At 38.6% G+C, this 20,886-nt stretch overlaps 1 protein-coding gene across 3 annotated transcripts in view; it reads left to right on the top strand.

The window, feature by feature from the left end:
- The first annotated feature begins 2,238 nt into the window (after positions 1-2,238).
- The window catches only part of edil3a (EGF-like repeats and discoidin I-like domains 3a), a 339,454-nt gene continuing 320,806 nt past the window's right edge, over positions 2,239-20,886 (top strand). For 2 of the 3 annotated variants that reach the window (XM_062050942.1, XM_062050939.1), the window contains exons 1-2: positions 2,240-2,381; positions 2,520-2,601. In XM_062050942.1, the coding sequence (XP_061906926.1) occupies positions 2,538-2,601 (64 nt within the window). In that variant the 5' untranslated portion in view covers positions 2,240-2,381; positions 2,520-2,537. Of the gene's footprint in view, positions 2,382-2,519; positions 2,602-20,886 lie in introns of all 3 variants that reach the window. The other variant, XM_062050941.1, reaches the window with a different exon arrangement.

Here is a 20,886-nt window from a genome sequence, read left to right as displayed (position 1 = left end):
CAATACAAAATAAAAAGTCACAAAAAAATAAAAATAAATAAATAAGCAAGTAAACCGTGGCAAAGCCATATCAGAAGTAACAAAAAAAACAAAACAAAAAAAAACATTAATAGTGTCAGATCAATACAGAAAATAATAAATATAATAAAAAAGGAATACAACTACCAAAAAGATGGCAGGTTTTTTTTTTTTTTTTTTTTCCTTGTTTTTTTCTTTTTTCCTTACATGTCTAAGTTATGATTCAATATATGTCAGTAAAGGTTTCCAGGTTAGTTCCCATTTATTCATACTTGCACAGTTTATAAATCTTATTTTTTCAAGAGTCATTACATTCACAAGTTCATTTAGCCAGTTCCTCAAGTTGGGTGCTGATGAGGTTTTCCAGTCTTTGAGAATGAGTCTTTTGGCCAAAACCGTCCCGAGCAGCAACACAGCTGTAATATATTTTGGAAGTTTTTGTGTTTCTGAAGACCACCCAAACAAGATTATATCCCTGTCAGGGACAAGTTTTCTCTGATATACCCCCGAGTAAAAAAAGATAATGCTGGACCAAAATGATTGAATAATCTGACATTCCCAAAACGAATGAGACAGTGATCCTTCAGCAGATTTACATTTGTCACTAAGTGGAGATGTATCAGGATAAAATTTCTGTAATAAGACTTTGGAGTAGTAAAAACGATGAATCACTTTAAACTGTATGAGCCTAAGTCTGCTGTTAATTGAGCAATTGTGAATTTGAGAGAGTGTCCGTTCCCATTGCTGTTTGGGCATTGTTGTTCTTAGGTCCTGTTCCCATGCTCTTTTAACACCGTCTGCTGACGTCATGGGCATAATGAAGCAGCTGGCAAATTTGGCGATAAGCTTTTTACTTGTGGGTGATAAATTTAGTAATTCTAAGAGAGGGTGTTTTTCATTTACCAGCTGAGACTTTGAAATATTTTCTTTAATACATTTTTTTGCCTGCAAATAGCAAAACCAACTGAATTGGGACAAATTGAATTTGATTCGCAATTGCTCAACTTTCTTATGCCTTCTGATCTCTCTCTCTCTCTCTCTCTCTCTCTATGTCCACTACTTGCTGTATATATCCTACCAAGTCAGACCTACACTGTTCATACTTGCCAACCCTCCCGTTTTTAGCGGGAGAATCCCGATATTCAGCGCCTCTCCCGACAACCTCCCGGCAGAGATTTTCTCCCGACAAACTCCCGGTATTCAGCCGGAGCTGGAGGCCACGCCCCCTCCAGCTCAATGCGGACCTGAGACTGAGTGGGGACAGCCTGTTCTCACGTCCGCTTTCCCACAAAATAAACAGCTTGCCTGCCCAAAGACGCCATAACATCTAGGGCTTTTATAGAGTGCACAACTGCGCACACAACAAGGAGACGAAGCAGAAGAACGAGGAAATTACAGACATGGCGGCCGAAATGATATACTCATCATGAACGGAGAAGTTAAACAGGACAATACTGCCATCTAATGGATAGCCACTGGAACACTGAAATTCAAGTATTTTTTATTTTTTTTTCTATGTAAATAAAATAATAAAAAAATAAAAATATATACATAGCTAGAATTCACTGAAAGTCAAGTATTTCATATATATATATATATATATATATATATATATATATATATATATATATGTATATATATATATATATATATATATATATATATATATATATATATATATATATATATATATATATATATATATATATATGAAATATATATGAAATACTCGAGTTGGTGAATTCTAGCTGTAAATAACCCCCCCCCCGGATTGTAAATAATGTAACTAATTCAATGTGATTATCTTGTGTGATGACTGTATTATGATGATAGTATATATCTGATAGTATATTGAATCTATTTAAGTGGACCCCGACTTAAACAAGTTGAAAAACTTAGTCGGGTGTTACCATTTAGTGGTCAATTGTACGGAATATGTACTTCACTGTGCAACCTACTAATAAAAGTCTCAATCAATCGAACAATCAATCGGTAGAAAATGGATGGGATGGATGGGTGTGTAAAAAATAACAGTTTATCATGATGCAATGCTGTCTGAAATCATGTCTTTTTATTTTAATGCATACTCATATATAAAGCAAACAAACAAAAAAACAGTCATCTGTAACCGCATAGCGTCAAAGTTAACACCATTTTCCTCACCTCAAGTCTATCGTTAGTCTCCTTTAATTTTGGAGGTTCAAACCGGAAGTACTGTGTCCACATCCTGTTTCAGTGACGCTGGTCCCGGAGCGTAGAGCGCACACACACCGCTGTCTCCACTGCGGTAGTAGCGGGCCAAGTAGGCAAGCAAGCAGGCAGGCAGGCGGCAGAGGGCGACCCGCAAACCTCCACTTGTTCCGGTACCCATCTCGCTACACTTCACCACAGAAAATAAGGACTTGAGCTAACAAGGACATATTTATCATCTCGAGCGGTCTCAACAGGAGGACAACTTTTGGCTTTCGTGATTTATATCATTCCTGTCTTCTTCTTTGAAGACGTGCTTCCTGGTGAGGATGATACCGCTGCTCCTCTCCATCGCCCTGTGTGTGACCGCCGCTGTCCCGCACCATGCGAAAGGTGAGTGCGGGGGGGACAACACTACACTAAGTGTCCATACTGAAAAAAAAAAAAGTGTATATTTTCCTCTTGTTATTTCAAGTGTTTTACCCTAAAATCAACCTTACTATACTTCACATGTGCATATGTGTCAGTATAAATGCACATTTGAACAACAAACAAACAATAATTCCCTCTCAAACTGAATTATTAGCCAAGGGAAAGGTGTGTTTTGACAAGGGATCTTCTGTTTCATTACACTGACTTGAGCCCACCTTACAATTGTTCTGAATTGGAGTTAAATTCCTCTGGCTGCTTGACATTAAACATCCCCATGCATTTTTTGCCCTCCAGTTGTGTGGTGACAGGATAAGCCTACCTGTGGGATTTGGATGGAGAAAAAACCCAAAACAAAACAAAACAGCATAAGCCCTGTGGAAGTGGGTCATGTCATCCTCTCTGTCTCTGCTCATTTAGTAACATGCACGCCTCAGGTGTCACACATGTCATACAGAACTGCAGTGTCTACACCAAAGCTTCCCCTAAGCCTCTCAGTGTCAACTGTGTGGTCGGTAATGATGGCGGCAGAGTGGACTGATACTTAGAACTAGTAGCTCTGTTCATAAATAAAATCTTACATGAAATCTGTGCACGAGCTTGAGGACAAAGTTGGAGGCAAATGTGCATCTCTATGCGATTTTATTTTTCCTTCCAAGCCAGTTACAGAATAAGACGTGCTACACATTCTTTTCAAAGTCCTTGCTCAAGGTGGCAAGTGTCCACCGAGGGACAGTCGCTAAAAAAAAAAAAGCCTTTAAGAGGATATCACAGGGTTGTCTTTGTCTGCTGAAACAAATTAATGGGGTGGAAACCTGTGCCTTCAGGTAAAACCGACTGCATTGTTTCAAGGGAGCGTCGCGATACATCACTTCACCCCCTGCTCAGTCACCTGCGCACATTGTTTGAGTCGCAGCCGTCCATCTGCACGTATCGTCACACAAATGCAAATGTGCTCATGCTATCTTCATTCCTGGCTCAATTTGTTTGTAATGGCTGTGGAATTACAGCCTTTTAGGCAAATGGACGGCCATCTGGAGAAGTGGTGATGATATTATTTACTATTGGTGAGTCATGGTTAATGTTGTACTGTTGGTCACTGTTAATGTTGGGATTGCTAACAGGACAGGAGGTTATTTTGGTGACCATTGGGGCTTTCCATGGTTGCAGCCCTTGCTTACATTTGTTTTAGAACTTGACAAAGCAGACACAAAGGGTTTTCCATGACAGGCAGAAGCAAAACAAATACTTCCAGATAAGTAACATTACCTAGCTGGAATGGTGCTAAATACTTTTGATATCAGTTGCATACAGTAGTTAGACAGTAGCATGAACTGAATAATTATTACCTACTATTAGGCTACTCACCAATCTGATCTGCAGTGATTAGATCAGACACATCATAGCAGGTTTAATCAGTTCATGCTCATAGACTTAGATTGGTCAGACCTAGTCTAGTCTTCCGGAATAGATCTGACCAATGAAGCTTGCTCGGATTAGAGGCAGAACGTCTTCCAAGACTAACTGAACAGTTCAGTTGCAATTGATTGAATGCCTTAAAAATACAATAACCTGGACGAACGACAACATCCCCTTACACATGACAATAACTCGACTCCACTGTTTCGAAAAAAACAGAGACATGGCGGCGATGTGGAACTTCTTCAGATTAATGCGATTAATTAAAGTCAAGACATTTGCAATCTATAACTACAGTATCTTTAGTCAGAATGCCGTGCAGAAGGTATACAAAGTGCAAAGGCAAATTCTCTGCTGATCTTAAAACTGTGCATTGCGTTCTCTGTTTATTCTGTGGCAACCAGACAAAGACAACGAGACACTCAAAGGTTACTGCCAACCTTAACTTATATCAACAGCAAAACACGTGTGCACTAAACACAGTTCACATTCTTTTCTTCCCCACCACCAATCGTCACGGTCAGACCAAGCCATGCCTAAAATGCTTTTACTGACCTCTGTAACTTAGAAATGGCAATATGAAAAACATTACTGACTAGAATGTTCCAATCAGAGTTTTCTGCTGCCGATTCTGATCATCCATGAGTGAGATCGGCTGATACCGATCACATGTATTAACTGTATATTTTCTATGTATTTATGGTGAGTGCTATTGACAGTTTAACGATATCAACACAACATTTAAACTAGTTCATTGTTTCGCTTTTATTACACAATTGTTTGAGCAAAACAAAGTCAATAGTACACACTAAAAAATAGACGCAAAAGCTACCATCTACCACTCATTTACATTCTTTGGTTTTCGCCCTCAAAGTCCAACAGTGTCCAGATAATTATTACCTCAGTTTGTAAACATAACAAAGACAACAGATTTTGAGAAAATAAAATTGTGGACCTAATCAATCTAGTATTGATCATTTAGTAATACTACCCTTTATGTCGACACCACCAATTTATGCATCGATCAGCCCTCTGCTACGTGTCGTGTACTGACTGCGACAATGGCGACATATTAACAGTTGTTGTTATATTATCCTCGTTCTAGACTATTATTAATCTACTTGTTAATTTCCTGTTAATAGCGGCTTACTTTCTGCTGCAAAGCGCTTCCATCTACACTTCTTAAATTTTGCAAAGCATTTATTTCTTGGTGTTGTTTAAAGATGGCTTAGCGGTTAGCTTATCTATTAGCATGCCTGCACTTGGCTTGTTCGCGGTGTAACATGTTTAACCTCGTCCTTCAGTGATAATGACACTCAAATACTTAAATACTAAGTTTATTTACTACAATTGAGATGGATATTGTAGAGACTAGGGTTGCCAACCGTCCCTTGAAAAACGGAATCATCCTGTATTTAGAAACAAAAGTATGCGTTCCGTAATTGAGCTGTTAAGAGATGCACTTTGTCCCGTATTTTTATTACCGTGAGGATTAAAAAATGCTCGTAAAATATCAAAAGATACCATCAATTGACAACGGTTTTACATCAGTCTTCCACAGGCTTAGCTAATCGTTGCCAAAGTGCCTGATCGCTCACCTGTCAAACTCATTGCAGATCGACCTTTCTGCCATCTGGGAATTAACTTTGCCTTGACTGCCATTCAGGCTAGCTAGCTAGACTTAGCTTCCAAGTTTCTAGCATTTGGGATTCCAATGTGACTTTTGACCGCAATTGAGTTTTTCTGTAAAAAATTAGAAATTGGGAAAGTTTGGAGATCGTTTTCGTCTAACCTGGAAGCGTCTGAGAGGAATGTGCTAGCTTAGCTACTATACTACTTAGCAACTCTGCTCTCTTGTTGTCTTGTCCTCAAAACTCTTGTAGTTTATCTAAGTTGTTAAACATATACATAGTGTGTCCAGCTTTATGATAATGACACTACACTTTATGATAGTGGCACTACGCAACTCTCCCAACAATACAGTTACTCACCAGAGGGTCAGATAATATTTGTTTCAACTCTTAGTATTTTTATAATTGTTCAGTTCCGACATTATGATTCTATTTAATGACAAATTACCACAAAATAGCCTAAAAACAATGATCACACTTCTGAAATAATCATGTGTTTTGTTAAAAAAAAGAACAAATTAAATGTTGGCAGACTTATTAATAAAAGTGGTTAGAGTGTCCGCCCTGAGATCGGTAGGTTGGAGTTCAAATCCCAGCCGAGTCATACCAAAGACTATAAAAATGGGACCCGTTTCCCTCCCTGCTTGGCACTCAGCATCAAGGGTTGGAGTTGGGGGTTAAATCACCAAAATGATTCCCGGGCGCGGCGCCGCTGCTGCCCACTGCTCCCCAAGGGGATGGGTCAAATGCAGAGGACAAATTTCACCACATCTAGTGTGTGTGTGTTACAATCATTGGTACTTTAATCTTAATCTTAATCTTAAAAAACAAGTATCTCAGGTCTCCTTTGGTTTTGTCAAAGTAGTTTTCATAGTGATGAAAAGTTGGAGACCTGCTCTATCATAAAGCTAAACACCGAATTTACACTTTTTGAAGTTAAGCAGTACATATGTCTGTAATGAAAGATGGTTATTTTCATTGTTAAGTTAAAAAAAACAAAATTTTAAGAACATTGTTCAGTTTATTCAGTTAACTTTGTAATTTCGCACAAAATAAATATTATTTAACAATTTGTTTGCCATATATTTGTGTTATTTTAAAATATGTCCATCTGTTCAAATTCTGGTTGGCGTCATATAGTATAAATGTGTGTGTAAATCGTCAGTCATCAGGTCATAAAATCCTCAAAGTTGTAATCAATGCATCAGGACTCTTCTGAAACATCTTCTACCAACCAGAATAATCCAGTTGCCTCCATTCAACTTTTTATTATAAAATATTGTAGAACTCCTTTAAACACAAATAAAAAAGGCAAACAATAATTGGATTGACCAGTCCTGCAAGGTGTCCCTTAGTTTATATTCCAGGGAGCTGGCAATTTAAAGTTGTAAGACTTTACAACACACTTATGTGATTACTGCGATGTTTTTTTTCGTGGTGTGCAATGCCGATGTTAGTGTTTTTTAGTTGTATTTTGTCTTCTAGCTATACATATTAGAGAGCAATATGTAGTATTTATTATTACAATTGTTTTGATTTTCATTATGCTTTACTGTATGTAATAACCTGCACTGCAACAATGTAATTTCCCCATTGTGGGATGTATAAAATCCTATCCTATCCTATCCTAATAGTTGTGTAATAAGAAGTTAAAGAGGCTGTTTGCAACATTCTCAAAGTAAAATTTTTCAGATCAAAATATTAACAAAAACATCATCGGCCTGCTTATATTATCATTAATGGTTGAAAAAAACATCTCAGAGTAGATGGTCAAAAAAGGTTTAAAATGTTTTTGGGTTTTTTAGTAAAACAGTAAATACTTTAATGCAGCCGATAAGCACATTCTTTAAAGGCCTACTGAAATGAAATTTTCTTATTTAAACGGGGATAGCAGGTCCATTCTATGTGTCGTACTTGATCATTTCGCGATATTGCCATATTTTTGCTGAAAGGATTTAGTAGAGAACATAGACGGTAAAGTTCGCAACTTTTGGTCGCTGATAAAAAAGCCTTGCCTGTACTGGAAGTAGCGTGACGTCACAGGTTGAAGAGCTCCTCACATCTGCACATTGTTTACACCAGCAGCGAGAGCGATTCGGACCGAGAAAGCGACGATTACCCCATTAATTTGAGCGAGGATGAAAGATTTGTGGATGAGGAAAGTGAGAGTGAAGGATTAGAGTGCAGTGCAGGACCCCAGGGTGTATCTTTTTTCGCTCTGACCGTAACTTAGGTACAAGGGCTCATTGGATTCCACACTTTCTCCTTTTTCTATTGTGGATCACGGATTTGTATTTTAAACCACCTCTGATACTATATCCTCTTGACAATGAGAGTCGAGAACGCGAAATGGACATTCACAGTGACTTTTATCTCCACGACAATACATCGGTGAAGCACTTTAGCTTCGGAGCTAGCGTGATAGCATCGTGCTTAACTGCGGATAGAAACAGAAGAAACATGCCCCTGACTGGAAGGATAGACAGAAGATCAACAATACTACTATTACTTCTACTATCAGGAGACACCGAACCAAACCCTGGACCTGTAACCACACGGTTAATGCTGTCCAGCCTGGCGAAGCCTAGCAATGCTGTTGCTAACGACGCCATTGAAGCTAACTTAGCTACGGGACCTCGACAGAGCTATGCTAAAAACATTAGCTCTCCACCTACGCCAGCCCTCATCTGCTCATCCCGACCCGTGCTCACCTGCAATCCAGCGATCGACGGCGCGACGAAGGACTTCACCCGATCATCGGTGCGGTCGGCGGCTAGCGTCGGATAGCGCGTTTGCTATCCGACTCAAAGTCCTCCTGGTTGTGTTGCTGTAGCCAGCCGCTAATACACCGATCCCACCTACAGCTTTCTTCTTTGCTGTCTCCATTGTTCATTAAACACATTGCAAAAGATTCACCAACACAGATGTCTGGAATACTGTGGAATTTTTCGATGAAAACAGACGCTGTTTGTATTGGGACACAGTGGTGTCCCAATACTTCCGCTCAATCCGTGACGTCACACGCAAACGTCATCATACCGATACGTTTTCAGCCGGATATTTCCCGGGAAATTTAAAATTGCACTTTATAAGTTAACCCGGCCGTATTGGCATGTGTTGCAATGTTAAGATTTCATCATTGATATATAAACTATCAGACTGCGTGTTCGGTAGTAGTGGGTTTCAGTAGGCCTTTAAGTAGTCATATTGCTTCTGCATGTGATCAGATATTCATCATTCATTGGTTTATTCAAACTCATTAATTGGTGATTAGCCCCAAAATCCTGATCGCGTAAAGCCTACCTACCCCAATATCAAAAGTCCTGTTGTACTGATTTTAGGACTGAAGCTTTTCAAATCCGCTTTAAAATATGAAGACAAAATAAGTTGGTATTAGTATATATTTAATGCTTGGTTTTTAATAAGAGAAAAAAGCCTATATTCATAGTTGAATGCATACAATTAGGCAGCTGACTGCCTACATGGATGCTGATGATGGCAATATATGGAAAAGCTCATTACAGTTAGTAGCTGGTGAAGGTTATGGTTGAAGTACAGGTGACTTTGAATGGCAGTGGCTTGCAGCTGACCTTTACTGCGACCTTGACTCCACTTTGAAATACCACGGCTTTCAATCAGTCGTGAGAGGTCATGCCACTGTCTGACCATTGACCATGACAACCAAAAGGTGTCAACGCCATTCACTGGAAGACAAGCCATGCTTAACGGTAGAAAATAATTTGAGTCGATCTTAATTTTCTCCCTCTCGCAGAACTTGATTCCCATTAGTATTGGAAGGAGATTGTATTTTTCTACAATGCTGACAAGTTAATGGATACTGTGTTATTTGTCTTTGTGCCACTCGAGTCTCTGTTGCCCTGCCCACATTTCAAGCTTGACTGATTGGAAGGACAGTAGAGGGACACTTATGGAAGTTGCAAGGACACATGCATGAGGAAATGCTTACCAAATAACTGTAATATTGCCCAGAGAGAGATGTGGGTAAATGTGTTTGCGCCAGCACACATGGGAGCATCCAGTCTAAAACAAAACAATATGTCATGCCTAGGTATCTGATATGCCCCCTGCTAGTCGATTCATCTCCTGTCCAGAACAAATATTAGAACCCACATAGGCCCAGCTTTTTTATTTATTTCAAAGTGACATAAAGCTTATCACACTATGCGTTTTGTACTTGATATCGGTCTTTTCATGGTGTACAAACCTGCAAAGAGTCACAGTTGCAGTTCCTGTGTGAAAAGAGCTGTAATACGTTTTCCAAAGTAGCTTGGTTTACTAGTCAAGTCTAATATCATCACGTCATCGCTTGTGTTTTTTCGGATGTTTCTGGGTCAATGCGGCCGGCGATCAGCATCAACAAGGAAGAGAAAAATGGCTGAAAACACTGAAAAAGGGAATAAATGCATATTTTCAGTTGTTTTCCATTGCTTTTGACTATAATTTTAGGAATACACCCAGAACTGGATAATGTCTATTTTCTTTTGTTGAATGATTGTCTCAATAATTTTGCATTGCAGACAACATACTATTATAATCAAGCCATTATCTTGAAAACAATCAGCGTAAAGTGAAAGGTGAAACTTTTACAGGATACGACAATTGCAGATTCAGTAGGTCAGAGATTGCATTGTAGTGGCAACATCTGTTTATACTGTTTTCCAAATTACTGAGCAAGGAATTATTCTGCCCTTAACATGTCAAGACATTAACAGAGTAGGTACAGTACATGTGCATATTTAAAGGCCTACTGAAATGAATTGTTTTTATTTAAACGGGGATAGCAGATCTATTCTATGTGTCATACTTGATCATTTCGCTATTTTGCCATATTTTTGCTGAAAGGATTTAGTATAGAAAAACGACGATAAAGATCGCAACTTTTGGTGTCTGACAAAAAAAAGCCTTGCCCCTACCGGAAGGAGCGTGACGTAGTCAGCTGAACATTTCCACAAAGTTCCCTATTTACAGTGATGGCGACCAGAAGTGAGAGCGATTCGGACCGAGAAAGCGACGATTTCCCCATTAATTTGAGCGAGGATGAAAGATTTGTGGATGAGGAACGTTAGAGTGCTGTTCAAGACATATCTTTTTTCGCTCTGACCGTAACTTAGGTACAAGCTGGCTCATTGGATTCCACACTCTCTCCTTTTTCTATTGTGGATCACGGATTTGTATTTTAAACCACCTCGGATACTCTATCCTCTTGAAAATGAGAGTCGAGAACGCGAAATGGACATTCACAGTGACTTTTATCTCCACGACAATATATCGGTGAAACACTTTAGCTACAAGCTAACGTGATAGCATTGTGCTTTAACTGCATATAGAAACAAAAGAAATAAACCCCTGACTGGAAGGATAGATAGAAAATCAACAATACTATTAAACCATGGACATGTAAATACACGGTTAATGCTTTCCAGGCTGGCGAAGGTTAACAATGCTGTGTAATGACGCCAATGAAGCTAACTTAGCAACCGGACCTCACAGAGCTATGCTAAAAACATTAGCTCTCCACCTACGCCAGCCAGCCTTCATCTGCTCATCAACACCCGTGCTCACCTGCGTTCCAGCGATCGACGGTGCGACGAAGGACTTCACCCGATCACAGATGCGGTTGGCGGCCCGGAGACTTAGGAAGTCAAGGTGAGGTCACCGGCTAGCGCATCTGCTCTCCAACAAAGTCATCCGGTTGTGTTGCTGTAGTCCGCCCCCGCCGCTAATACACCGATCCCACCTACAACTTTCTTCTTTGCAGCCTTCATTGTTCATTAAACAAATTGCAAAAGATTCACCAACACAGATGTCCAGAATACTGTGGAATTATGAAATGAAAACAGAGCTTTTTGTATAGGATTCTACGGGGTACCAATACTTCCGTTTAACTGACTACGTCACGCGCATACGTCATCATACCGAGACGTTTCAGCCGGATATTTCCTGGGAAATTTAAAATTGCACTTTATAATTTAACCCGGCCGTATTGGCATGTGTTGCAATGTTAAGATTTCATCATTGATATATAAACTATCAGACTGCGTGGTCGGTAGTAGTGGGTTTCAGTAGGCCTTTAATACAATACTGTTATGGTCTGCGTTTACTGAGGAAGGGCGTTTGAACACCAAGTTGAGCAGCAGTTTTCAAGGTTGAATGATTATTGCATTTAGTTACGTGGGCCAACTACAGTTTTTCTAGCCGTGGCAAAGGGCTCAGGGGCCGCTTATTATTTCGGTGAGCTAGGTGTCAGACATTCAGGATAACTGTCAGCCACGGGAGACTCGACAGAAGATCAATAAGGAGGCAAAATGACTTTGGATAGCGTGTTAAACTGCATCAGCCAGTTTATCTGGACAAGTGAGGGTGTTTTGATCAATTTCAAGAGTTAATACCAATACATGGTTGGATAAATAACATATGTTTTTGTTGATATATCTTCACACGAACAGCACACCTTTTTTTCCATGTTCTGTTTGCTTTGGAAGATAAAATCTATCTTGTGTTGTTATATTTTCTTGTATACTTTGTTTAGCTACTGCAACTGAAACCTATTTTACCAAATATATTTCTGCATGTCTCCTACTACAATTATTAGTAGATCCATCAAGGCTTATTTGCAGATTAGTACTTTGAGCATTTTATTTTATTTTCAGCTTCAGTTGTTCTGCATTTACATGAGCTCCTTCTGATTATGAGTGTACCTGTAGAGAGAATATGATTTGAAGTCAGTTTGAGCTTTTGAGATAAACTTGTGTGGGTTTGTGTACTTGCAGTTAGGGAAAGGTAACCCAGAACTGTCATCACACAAATTCCGGGAAGGCAATTCAGTCTTTTTGCACTTCGTTGATGTGCGTCCCTAGTTCACTCATTTACCATAGATCAAAATCCTTTATTTATCATGCCATAATTTTTTAACCTTAAATTGCAGTCAGTGCTAACAAAGGTATATTTTAGATGTGGTATGTGATTGTAAAACTTAGAAGAATTTCAACTTAAAGCTTGTTCGATCTCCGGACCTGTGGGGGCAGGGGGGTGAGGTGATCCGCTGGTTCTCGGTGGTCAGTGGGTGCTGGGGCTTGATCGCTGCCCTGCCGGCCTGTGTATAGATTTGTTGGTTTATAAATGTGTGTGTGTGTGTGTGTGTGTGTGTGTGTGTGTGTGTGTGAATGTATGGATTAATGTAAGTATGTAAATGTGTATGTATGGATGGATGTAGTGTAGATATGTGTATGTGTATGTATGCTTGTGTGTGTATTAGGGCTGCAACTAACGATTAATTTCATAATCGATTAATCTGTCGATTATTATTTCGATTAATCGATTGATAATCGGATAAAAGAGACAAACTACATTTCTATCCTTTCCAGCATTTTATTGAAACAAACCAGCATACTGGCACCATGTTGTGGACATTGGGGGTGCAGCATACACCAATAATAACACAGAAATGCATGGCAGCTCCCGCCATCAGTGTGTGAATGTGTGTGTGAATGGGTGAATGTGGAAATACTGTCAACGCGCTTTGAGTACCTTGAAGGTAGAAAAGCGCTATACAAGTATAACCCATTTATCATTATTATAAATGTAACTCACCAGAACTGAATCAGATATTGTACACGTTTCTGTTGTGAATAATAAAGGATTCATTTTAGGCTGCCTCTGAATAATAGCATGAAATATTCCAGCACCTTCATAACGTTTAGTTATACTAAAGCGTCACTCAAATCTAAATAGATTTATATAGCTTTATCGGCCCGGCTACATTGATCCATTATGAAACCAACCTGAGATATTTCTGTCCGTTACGTTTATTTCGAAATTGGTAACCGTGCGTTTTCTCTCTCAAAATGGAGTCAAATGTGCCGGAGACACATTATCAGCCCCGCGTTGCAACAAAGGCATCTAACGTTACTCACAAAAAAGCTGAACTCATGAATGCCTGTTGCCACTATGGACTTAAAAAGTTACATACTGTGAGTTCCTCCCTTCATCCATGGCTACAACATGTTTCTTCTTCAGGTGCTCCTAAAGCAATGTTGTACTTCCGTGCCATTTTGCAGGAAACGGTCTTCTTTGAAGTCTTTAAAGTGAAGTGTTCCCACACTTTTGACGACTTAGGTCGTACACTTTTCTCCATTGAAGCAATAACCTCAAGATGTTTCTCCGCTAAACTATCTGTAGTGTTTTCCTGCGCCATTTTTCGAATTTTTCCAGCAAAGGAGACGCCGTCGTCACTTGAGCTGCACATGACACATCATTGGCTAGCTTACGCCACCTCATGAGACGTAGCCTGTTTTGTACAGTTTTTGTACTTATTTTGATTATTGTTTCTCAGCTGTTTGTAAATGTTGCAGTTTATAAATAAAGGTTTATAAAAAAAAAAAACAACAACAAAAAAATAACCAAAAAAAAAAAAAAAAAAAGCCTCCGCGCATAGCATAGTTCCAACGAATCGATGACTAAATTAATCGCCAACTATTTTGGTAATCGATTTTAATCGATTTTAATCGATTTAATCGATTAGTTGTTGCAGCCCTAGTGTGTATATATGCATATATGTGTGTGTGTATACTGTATGCATATATGTGTGTGTATGTATGTATATAAATATACATTTATATTTTTGGGGGCACTCTCGGGGCCTGCTTGTCCGGCGGGGATCGGCACCTCAGGCTACTGCACCCGGCTGCGTGTCTGGGGTCCCTGGGTCCCACCGTCCACCCCTTCCGGATGCCCGTCTTGGTTGAGACCTGCTGGGTCTAGTCCCCGCGCCTATCGTGGCAGCTCGGTGCCGGTGGTCCCTTGTTCCCTGGGCGCCACACCTGCTGTTTAGGGTTGGGCTCTCTGGGTGGCTGGGGCCGTACTTTGGCTCCCGCACACACTGGCAGACAAATATATTGTACATGCAAATGCACATACTTACTCACATACACACAATTATACATACATATATACACACATACGTATATTAATTCATTAATATATACATACGCGCACACAAAGGTAACTACGCTCCCACATACTGTACATACACAAATACAGTACATACATACACACTCCCGGTACATACTGTACATCCACACATACATTCACTGTACAAACATACAAATACACATACTGTACATAAACAAGCACATATCCATACATAAACTTATTCATATAATCACATTTCATCAAACATATATTAACGTTGTTCCCCTGGGGGGAAATGAATAACACACGGTACACTGACAAAGCTTAGCCTATTGTTACTATAACAATCTACAAAGTTAATACAGTTTGCTTCTCTTTCTTCACCTCCATTTGTCTGCTTTCTTTTGTAATTCAAGTTATCATTACATATATGTATTGTTGCATTTCAAACAATTGTATTGTTGACAATAGAGGTAATTATTGTTATTATTTATTATCAATAGTGCTATTTCTATTGGTATAAGTATTGCTCCATTTGCAGTGTAAAAATGTTCATTGTCATTTCTGTGTTATTTTTATTTACTTCACTAACTCCTTCTTTGCTTTCACTCTTCGTATCATATTTGTACTTATCATATTTGCTGATACTGTTCTGTTGTTGTTGTGGTTGGTATTGTTATTGTTTTGTTTGTTGTTGTTGTTTTTGTGCCTCTGTCTTCCTTTTTTTCTTTTTTTATCACCTCCTGCTCCGATCTGGCTGCACCAAATAATAATATAAATTCATTTAATATCCATCCAATCGATCCATTTTCTACCACTTCTCCCTTTTGGGGTGGCGGGGGCTAGTGGAGCCTATCTCAGCTGCATTCGGGCGGTAGGCGGGGTACACCCTGGACAAGTCGCCACCTCATCGCAGGGTCCATTTAATATAGTCAAATACAAGAGAAGTATCCCACACTTCGCTTTTGTAAATTAAATCTGTACAGCAAATATGGGCATTTACATCAACAATATGCCTTGCCTGAGTAGTTAGACAGGACAAAAATAAAACAAAAAAAACAAAAAAACAATGTGAACGTCACAGTCCAACTTACTGTCATTGACATCCTCTCATGTACATTACATGTTTTTGTCCACTGAGTGAATGTGCTTGGTAAGGTCTTGCATTTCTTGGCTTCTGATTTTAACCCATGTGTCAAAATGTTTTTTTTTTTTTTACAGAAGGATAATGGCATACAGCATATGTCAATCATTGCAATTTGATGTGCACTTTATTAAGACAGATTGTCTCTAGCTCTGATGTTGTAGATTGCCCTTGAGTGTACAGCATGGCAAGGAGATACAGGGAGGTAGCTTAAAACAGTGAAATGATAAATTCATTTAACGACAACTACTAATTCTCAAGCTCGAAGTGAAAACTGAGGGAAATAACTATTATGACCGCTAAGTTATCACAGTTCATTATCAGGTGAAGGCCAAGGGTTCTAACAAGCTTTGGGAATCGTTAAATGCAGGTATAAAACGGGGCTAAAAGGGCTAAAGGGACTATAACATGGAAACTGTCACTTCATTAAATTAAACACACACTATGGAGGAGTGAAATAAGGGTGGGGCTTCTTCAGCTCCACTGAAGTGTCTACCCAATATGAATCACTTTTTGTATATTTTCAGAGAAAAAATATTTAGATGTAAGATACATACATCGTTCATATGGAACATTGGGTTTTCAAAGTGTGGTGCAGTGAGCATCCTCCCCTGCTCCTCAAAAAATATTTAGTTTTCTGCTCACTTCAGACTCCTCTTACTCTCACTTAGCGGTGGACAAAATTGCCTAAAATCCACATCGGTAAATACATTACAGCCTCTTGTGATGATAATAAATCAGACCGTCAAAGTTACTGATTTAACACATACGATTAATCACAAAAACATCAACTGAAAGGCAGAGCAGGTCAATGCATACGTCTGTGTGCTTGCCAGTAAATATCACTTCAAAATACACATATTTTTCTCGATTTCCATTCGGACATATTGGTAAACCATCCTTCACTGGGCGCCGTTTCCGGCTGGACAAAAATAACGGTTACACCTCGAAGTCGAGTGTGACAATCAAAACAGAAGAAGAAGAGACATCATGTCTCAGACATGGCAAGTAAGAAGGGTAAATACGCGTTCTCTGTCTATGTATGTACCCTTATCTGCTGTAGTGTAAGCTATGTTTTAATTTCCTTTTGATGATTACTTGTATTCCTAGTATACATTGCATAGATTGAGCATGACCGCCAGCTTCACTCACACAGGAAACACGTACAGAGAGCCTCGCTACTTGCTAGTGAGAAGTTCTGCAAAGTAACAAAATGTCGAAATGTCCCGTTGTGGGAGTATTTTAGCTTCAAATCAGATGGGCAATATGAGCCCATCAGCACGGACAAACAAGCGAGCATGCCATGATGGCAACAACAACAACAAAAAGACAACTCAACCTAGTTTTTCCAACTTGGAAAAAACTGCACTTTGAGATGTTCAATATTTATTTAAGTAAAATTGTTGCTTAAAGAAATGAGGGTCCATTTAATTTTTTGATTTATTCAGGATAACAAATTTACCTTTCAATTACAGTACAATGATAAAACAATTTTACAGTAATGAAAAATATAAGTTTTGTATCCTTTTAAATGTTACTTGCATTATTATTATATGTTATGATTACATTATAAACACTGTATAGTTTTTATCAACTATTTATTAAGTTTAGGAGCATGATGTGAAAGAGGGGTGTCCAAACTTTTTGACTTGGGGACCGCATTGGGCTAAAAAATTTGGTCGAGGGCTGATAGCTGATTGCATGTAAAGTAGCTAATATCTCTATCTATCATATATATATATATGTATGTGTATATATGTATGTATGTATATATATATATATATATATATATATATATATATATATATATATATATATATATATATATATATATATATATATATATATATATATATATATATATATATACACACTACCGTTCAAAAGTTTGGGGTCACCCAAACAATTTTGTGGAATAGCCTTCATTTCTAAGAACAAGAATAGACTGTCGAGTTTCAGATGAAAGTTCTCTTTTTTCTGGCCATTTTGAGCGTTTAATTGACCCCACAAATGTGATGCTCCAGAAACTCAATCTGCTCAAAGGAAGGTCAGTTTTGTAGCCTCTGTAACGAGCTAAACTGTTTTCAGATGTGTGACCATGATTGCACAAGGGTTTTCTAATCATCAATTAGCCTTCTGAGCCAATGAGCAAACACATTGTACCATTAGAACACTGGAGTGATAGCTGCTGGAAATGGGCCTCTATACACCTATGTAGATATTGCACCAAAAACCAGACATTTGCAGCTACAATAGTCATTTACCACATTAGCAATGTATAGAGTGTATTTCTTTAAAGTTAAGACTAGTTTAAAGTTATCTTCATTGAAAAGTACAGTGCTTTTCCTTCAAAAATAAGGACATTTCAATGTGACCCCAAACTTTTGAACGGTAGTATATATATATATATATATATATATATATATATATATATATATATATATATATATACGTTAGGTCAGGAAAAAATGGAAATTGGTATGGTAATTTTTTTTATTTTGTATTTTTTTTTGTCATAAAGAAATACAATCATGTGATTGATTTAATTAAAAAAATAAAAAATAAAAATACAAATATATTTTTTTTAAATTTCTTTTGCGGCCCGGTACCAATCGGTCCACGGACAGGTACCGGGCCGCGGCCCGGTGGTTGGGGACCACTGAAACAATTTTAAGGTGCATGGACATTTTTTATAATGTTCACAAAGTTCACTGAGCAGGTTGTGTTATGTTAGACCATGTCTCTTGACATTTTGTCTTAGTGCGTCGGTTGAGGTGGGCGGGGTTGGGGAGGGGGGGGCGGGGTTTGGTGGTAGCGGGGGTGTATATTGCATCCCGGAAGAGTTAGAGCTGCAAGGTGTTCTGGGTATTTGTTCTGTTGTGTTTATGTTGTGTTACGGTGCGGATGTTCTCCTAAAATGTGTTTGTCATTCTTGTTTGGTGTGGGTTCACAGTGTGGCGTATATTCCTAACAGTGTTAAAGTTGTTTATACGTCCACCCTCAGTGTAACCTGTATCGCTGTTGATCAAGTATGCATGCATTCACTTGTGTGTGCGTGCAGAAGCCGCACATATTATGTGACTGGGCCAGCACTCGTTGGACTGGGTGAAAAGCGGACGTGACGATTTTTGGGAGGGGCACTGAAATTTGGGAGGGTTGGCAAGTATGAGAATTAGCGGTGAATGCGGTGTTACCGCGGCACCGCCGCTGTATATAATCGACGGGCCAGCTCTAGTGTTAATTTGATATCGCCTCAAGGGCCAAGTGAAATTACACGGCGGGCCAATTTTGGCCCGCGGGCCAGAGTTTGACACCCATGCTCTAGAGAATGGTGCTTTTGACTAGGATATGAACAGGTCACAGTTTTTATTTAAATTTGTATTCAATGACCATAATCCATCTGTCCATTTTCTACTATTTGTCCCTCTTGGAGTCGCAGGGGTGCTGGAGCCTATCCCAACTGCATTCGGACGGAAGGCGGGGTACAGTATTGGTGCCACAGTGTATACACCAATAATTCTGTGTTTTTTCCAATAATTATGAAACTAAACATGCAAGTCCATACTTTGTCCTGTATTTAGTGCATTTATTTTGAATAGGAATATAGCAATTCTGGATCATTATTATTATGATATTAGTCATACAGAGGCTACTCACCCAGTTGTATTAAAACTTCTTCACATTTTTTTTGTTCACAAACGCTGGTGAAAACATACTTTTTTGGTGGAGATACTGTACGTCTGTATTGCCAACCCATAATATGAAGTATTTCATAGTCTATTTAGGATTTAGTCCAGTTTCAATGAGACACATAGAAAACAGAAAAGTGTGATACTTAAGCAACACCTAATCAAGCATCATTCTGTATCATCTCGACCAGTTAGTTTGACAGTTTGGCCTCTATTATTTACCACTATTTGAAGTGTATTAAATATTTACTAACGTGAACTCGCGGCAGCTGGAATACTGCGCACACTGGCATAATCACACCAAAGGACGTGGTGAACGCTGTGCTTGTTAATCTTGTCTCTAACTTTGAAGTTTCTCCCACATTGATTTAGCAGCCCAAGTTTAAAATTTAGTAATGTAAAACTTAAAATTTGTTGGAGTCAATGAAACTCTTGTTGAGACTTCTTACTACCCCAGCAAAGCATCAAATAAAAGCTGTTATCCACTAAAGTGATGATGAATTAAACCGTTTGCTTCAATGGGACATTTGAAAGATGTTAATTGACGGGTAATGTATTGTGAAAATGAATGGACACGTTTTGTAGAAACATAGATAGCTGGATATTAACTTTCATCGGATCCCTGCTTGAAAATGTGTATCAAGCTCATGGAGGTAAAAAAAAGTCAAATGAAAGTAACGATACCCATTTTGTGTATTGTACTATTAATTCCTCTTTCCGTCTGCTGCTGCAATATTTTCTTGCAAATTTTCTTAATTTTTTTTTGGCACACAGTGTGTTACTTTATTGTCTTTGTAGATGATGTACACAATTTTACATTTTTAGTCCATCCTACCATATGTGCAAGATCAACGTACTGTAGGTCAATAGACATGAGTATTTTGTAAGATACAGTGAATCAAGTATATAGATAATATTAATAGCATTATCTATTTTGTATTCAGATTCTTGTTGCTGTTTCAATTAGGGTTGAGTACATTTCACATTTGAATAGAAACGGTGCCAATTCCCGGTACCTGTGAATCCATACCAGTTCTAAATGGCACCCTTTTTTCGTATTTTTGTGTGCATTCAAATGTTGTAAAAAATGGTATGTGTTTCGACAAAAGTAAATATATTTTTTTAGCTGTCCAGTTAACTTGTTTTCTTACACTTCTGTTTTTCAATCGCAAGTACTGAACTGTAATGCATAGTAGACTTTGCATGCAGTTGCAATTCAAAGACCGGAAATAGCAGTAGTGTATAGACTACAGTGTTTTGCTCTAACCAGGAAATAGTCTTGTCTATTTAGTCCATTGAGTTGAATGTGCCAGTCTTTTTTTTTGTTGAGCCCTTAAAGAGTGTTTAAACTGTAAGTACTGTATTGTAATCAAAAATAGCTAATGCTAATCGGCAGCATGTGTTTGGCAAATATAATACAAATTAGTATTGAGCT

The sequence above is a fragment of the Entelurus aequoreus genome, linkage group LG06 (assembly GCF_033978785.1).
Source record: "Entelurus aequoreus isolate RoL-2023_Sb linkage group LG06, RoL_Eaeq_v1.1, whole genome shotgun sequence".
Lineage (NCBI taxonomy): Eukaryota > Metazoa > Chordata > Actinopteri > Syngnathiformes > Syngnathidae > Entelurus > Entelurus aequoreus.
Note: the sequence above shows the minus strand (reverse complement) of the source record. Positions and strands in the feature narration are given on the sequence as shown.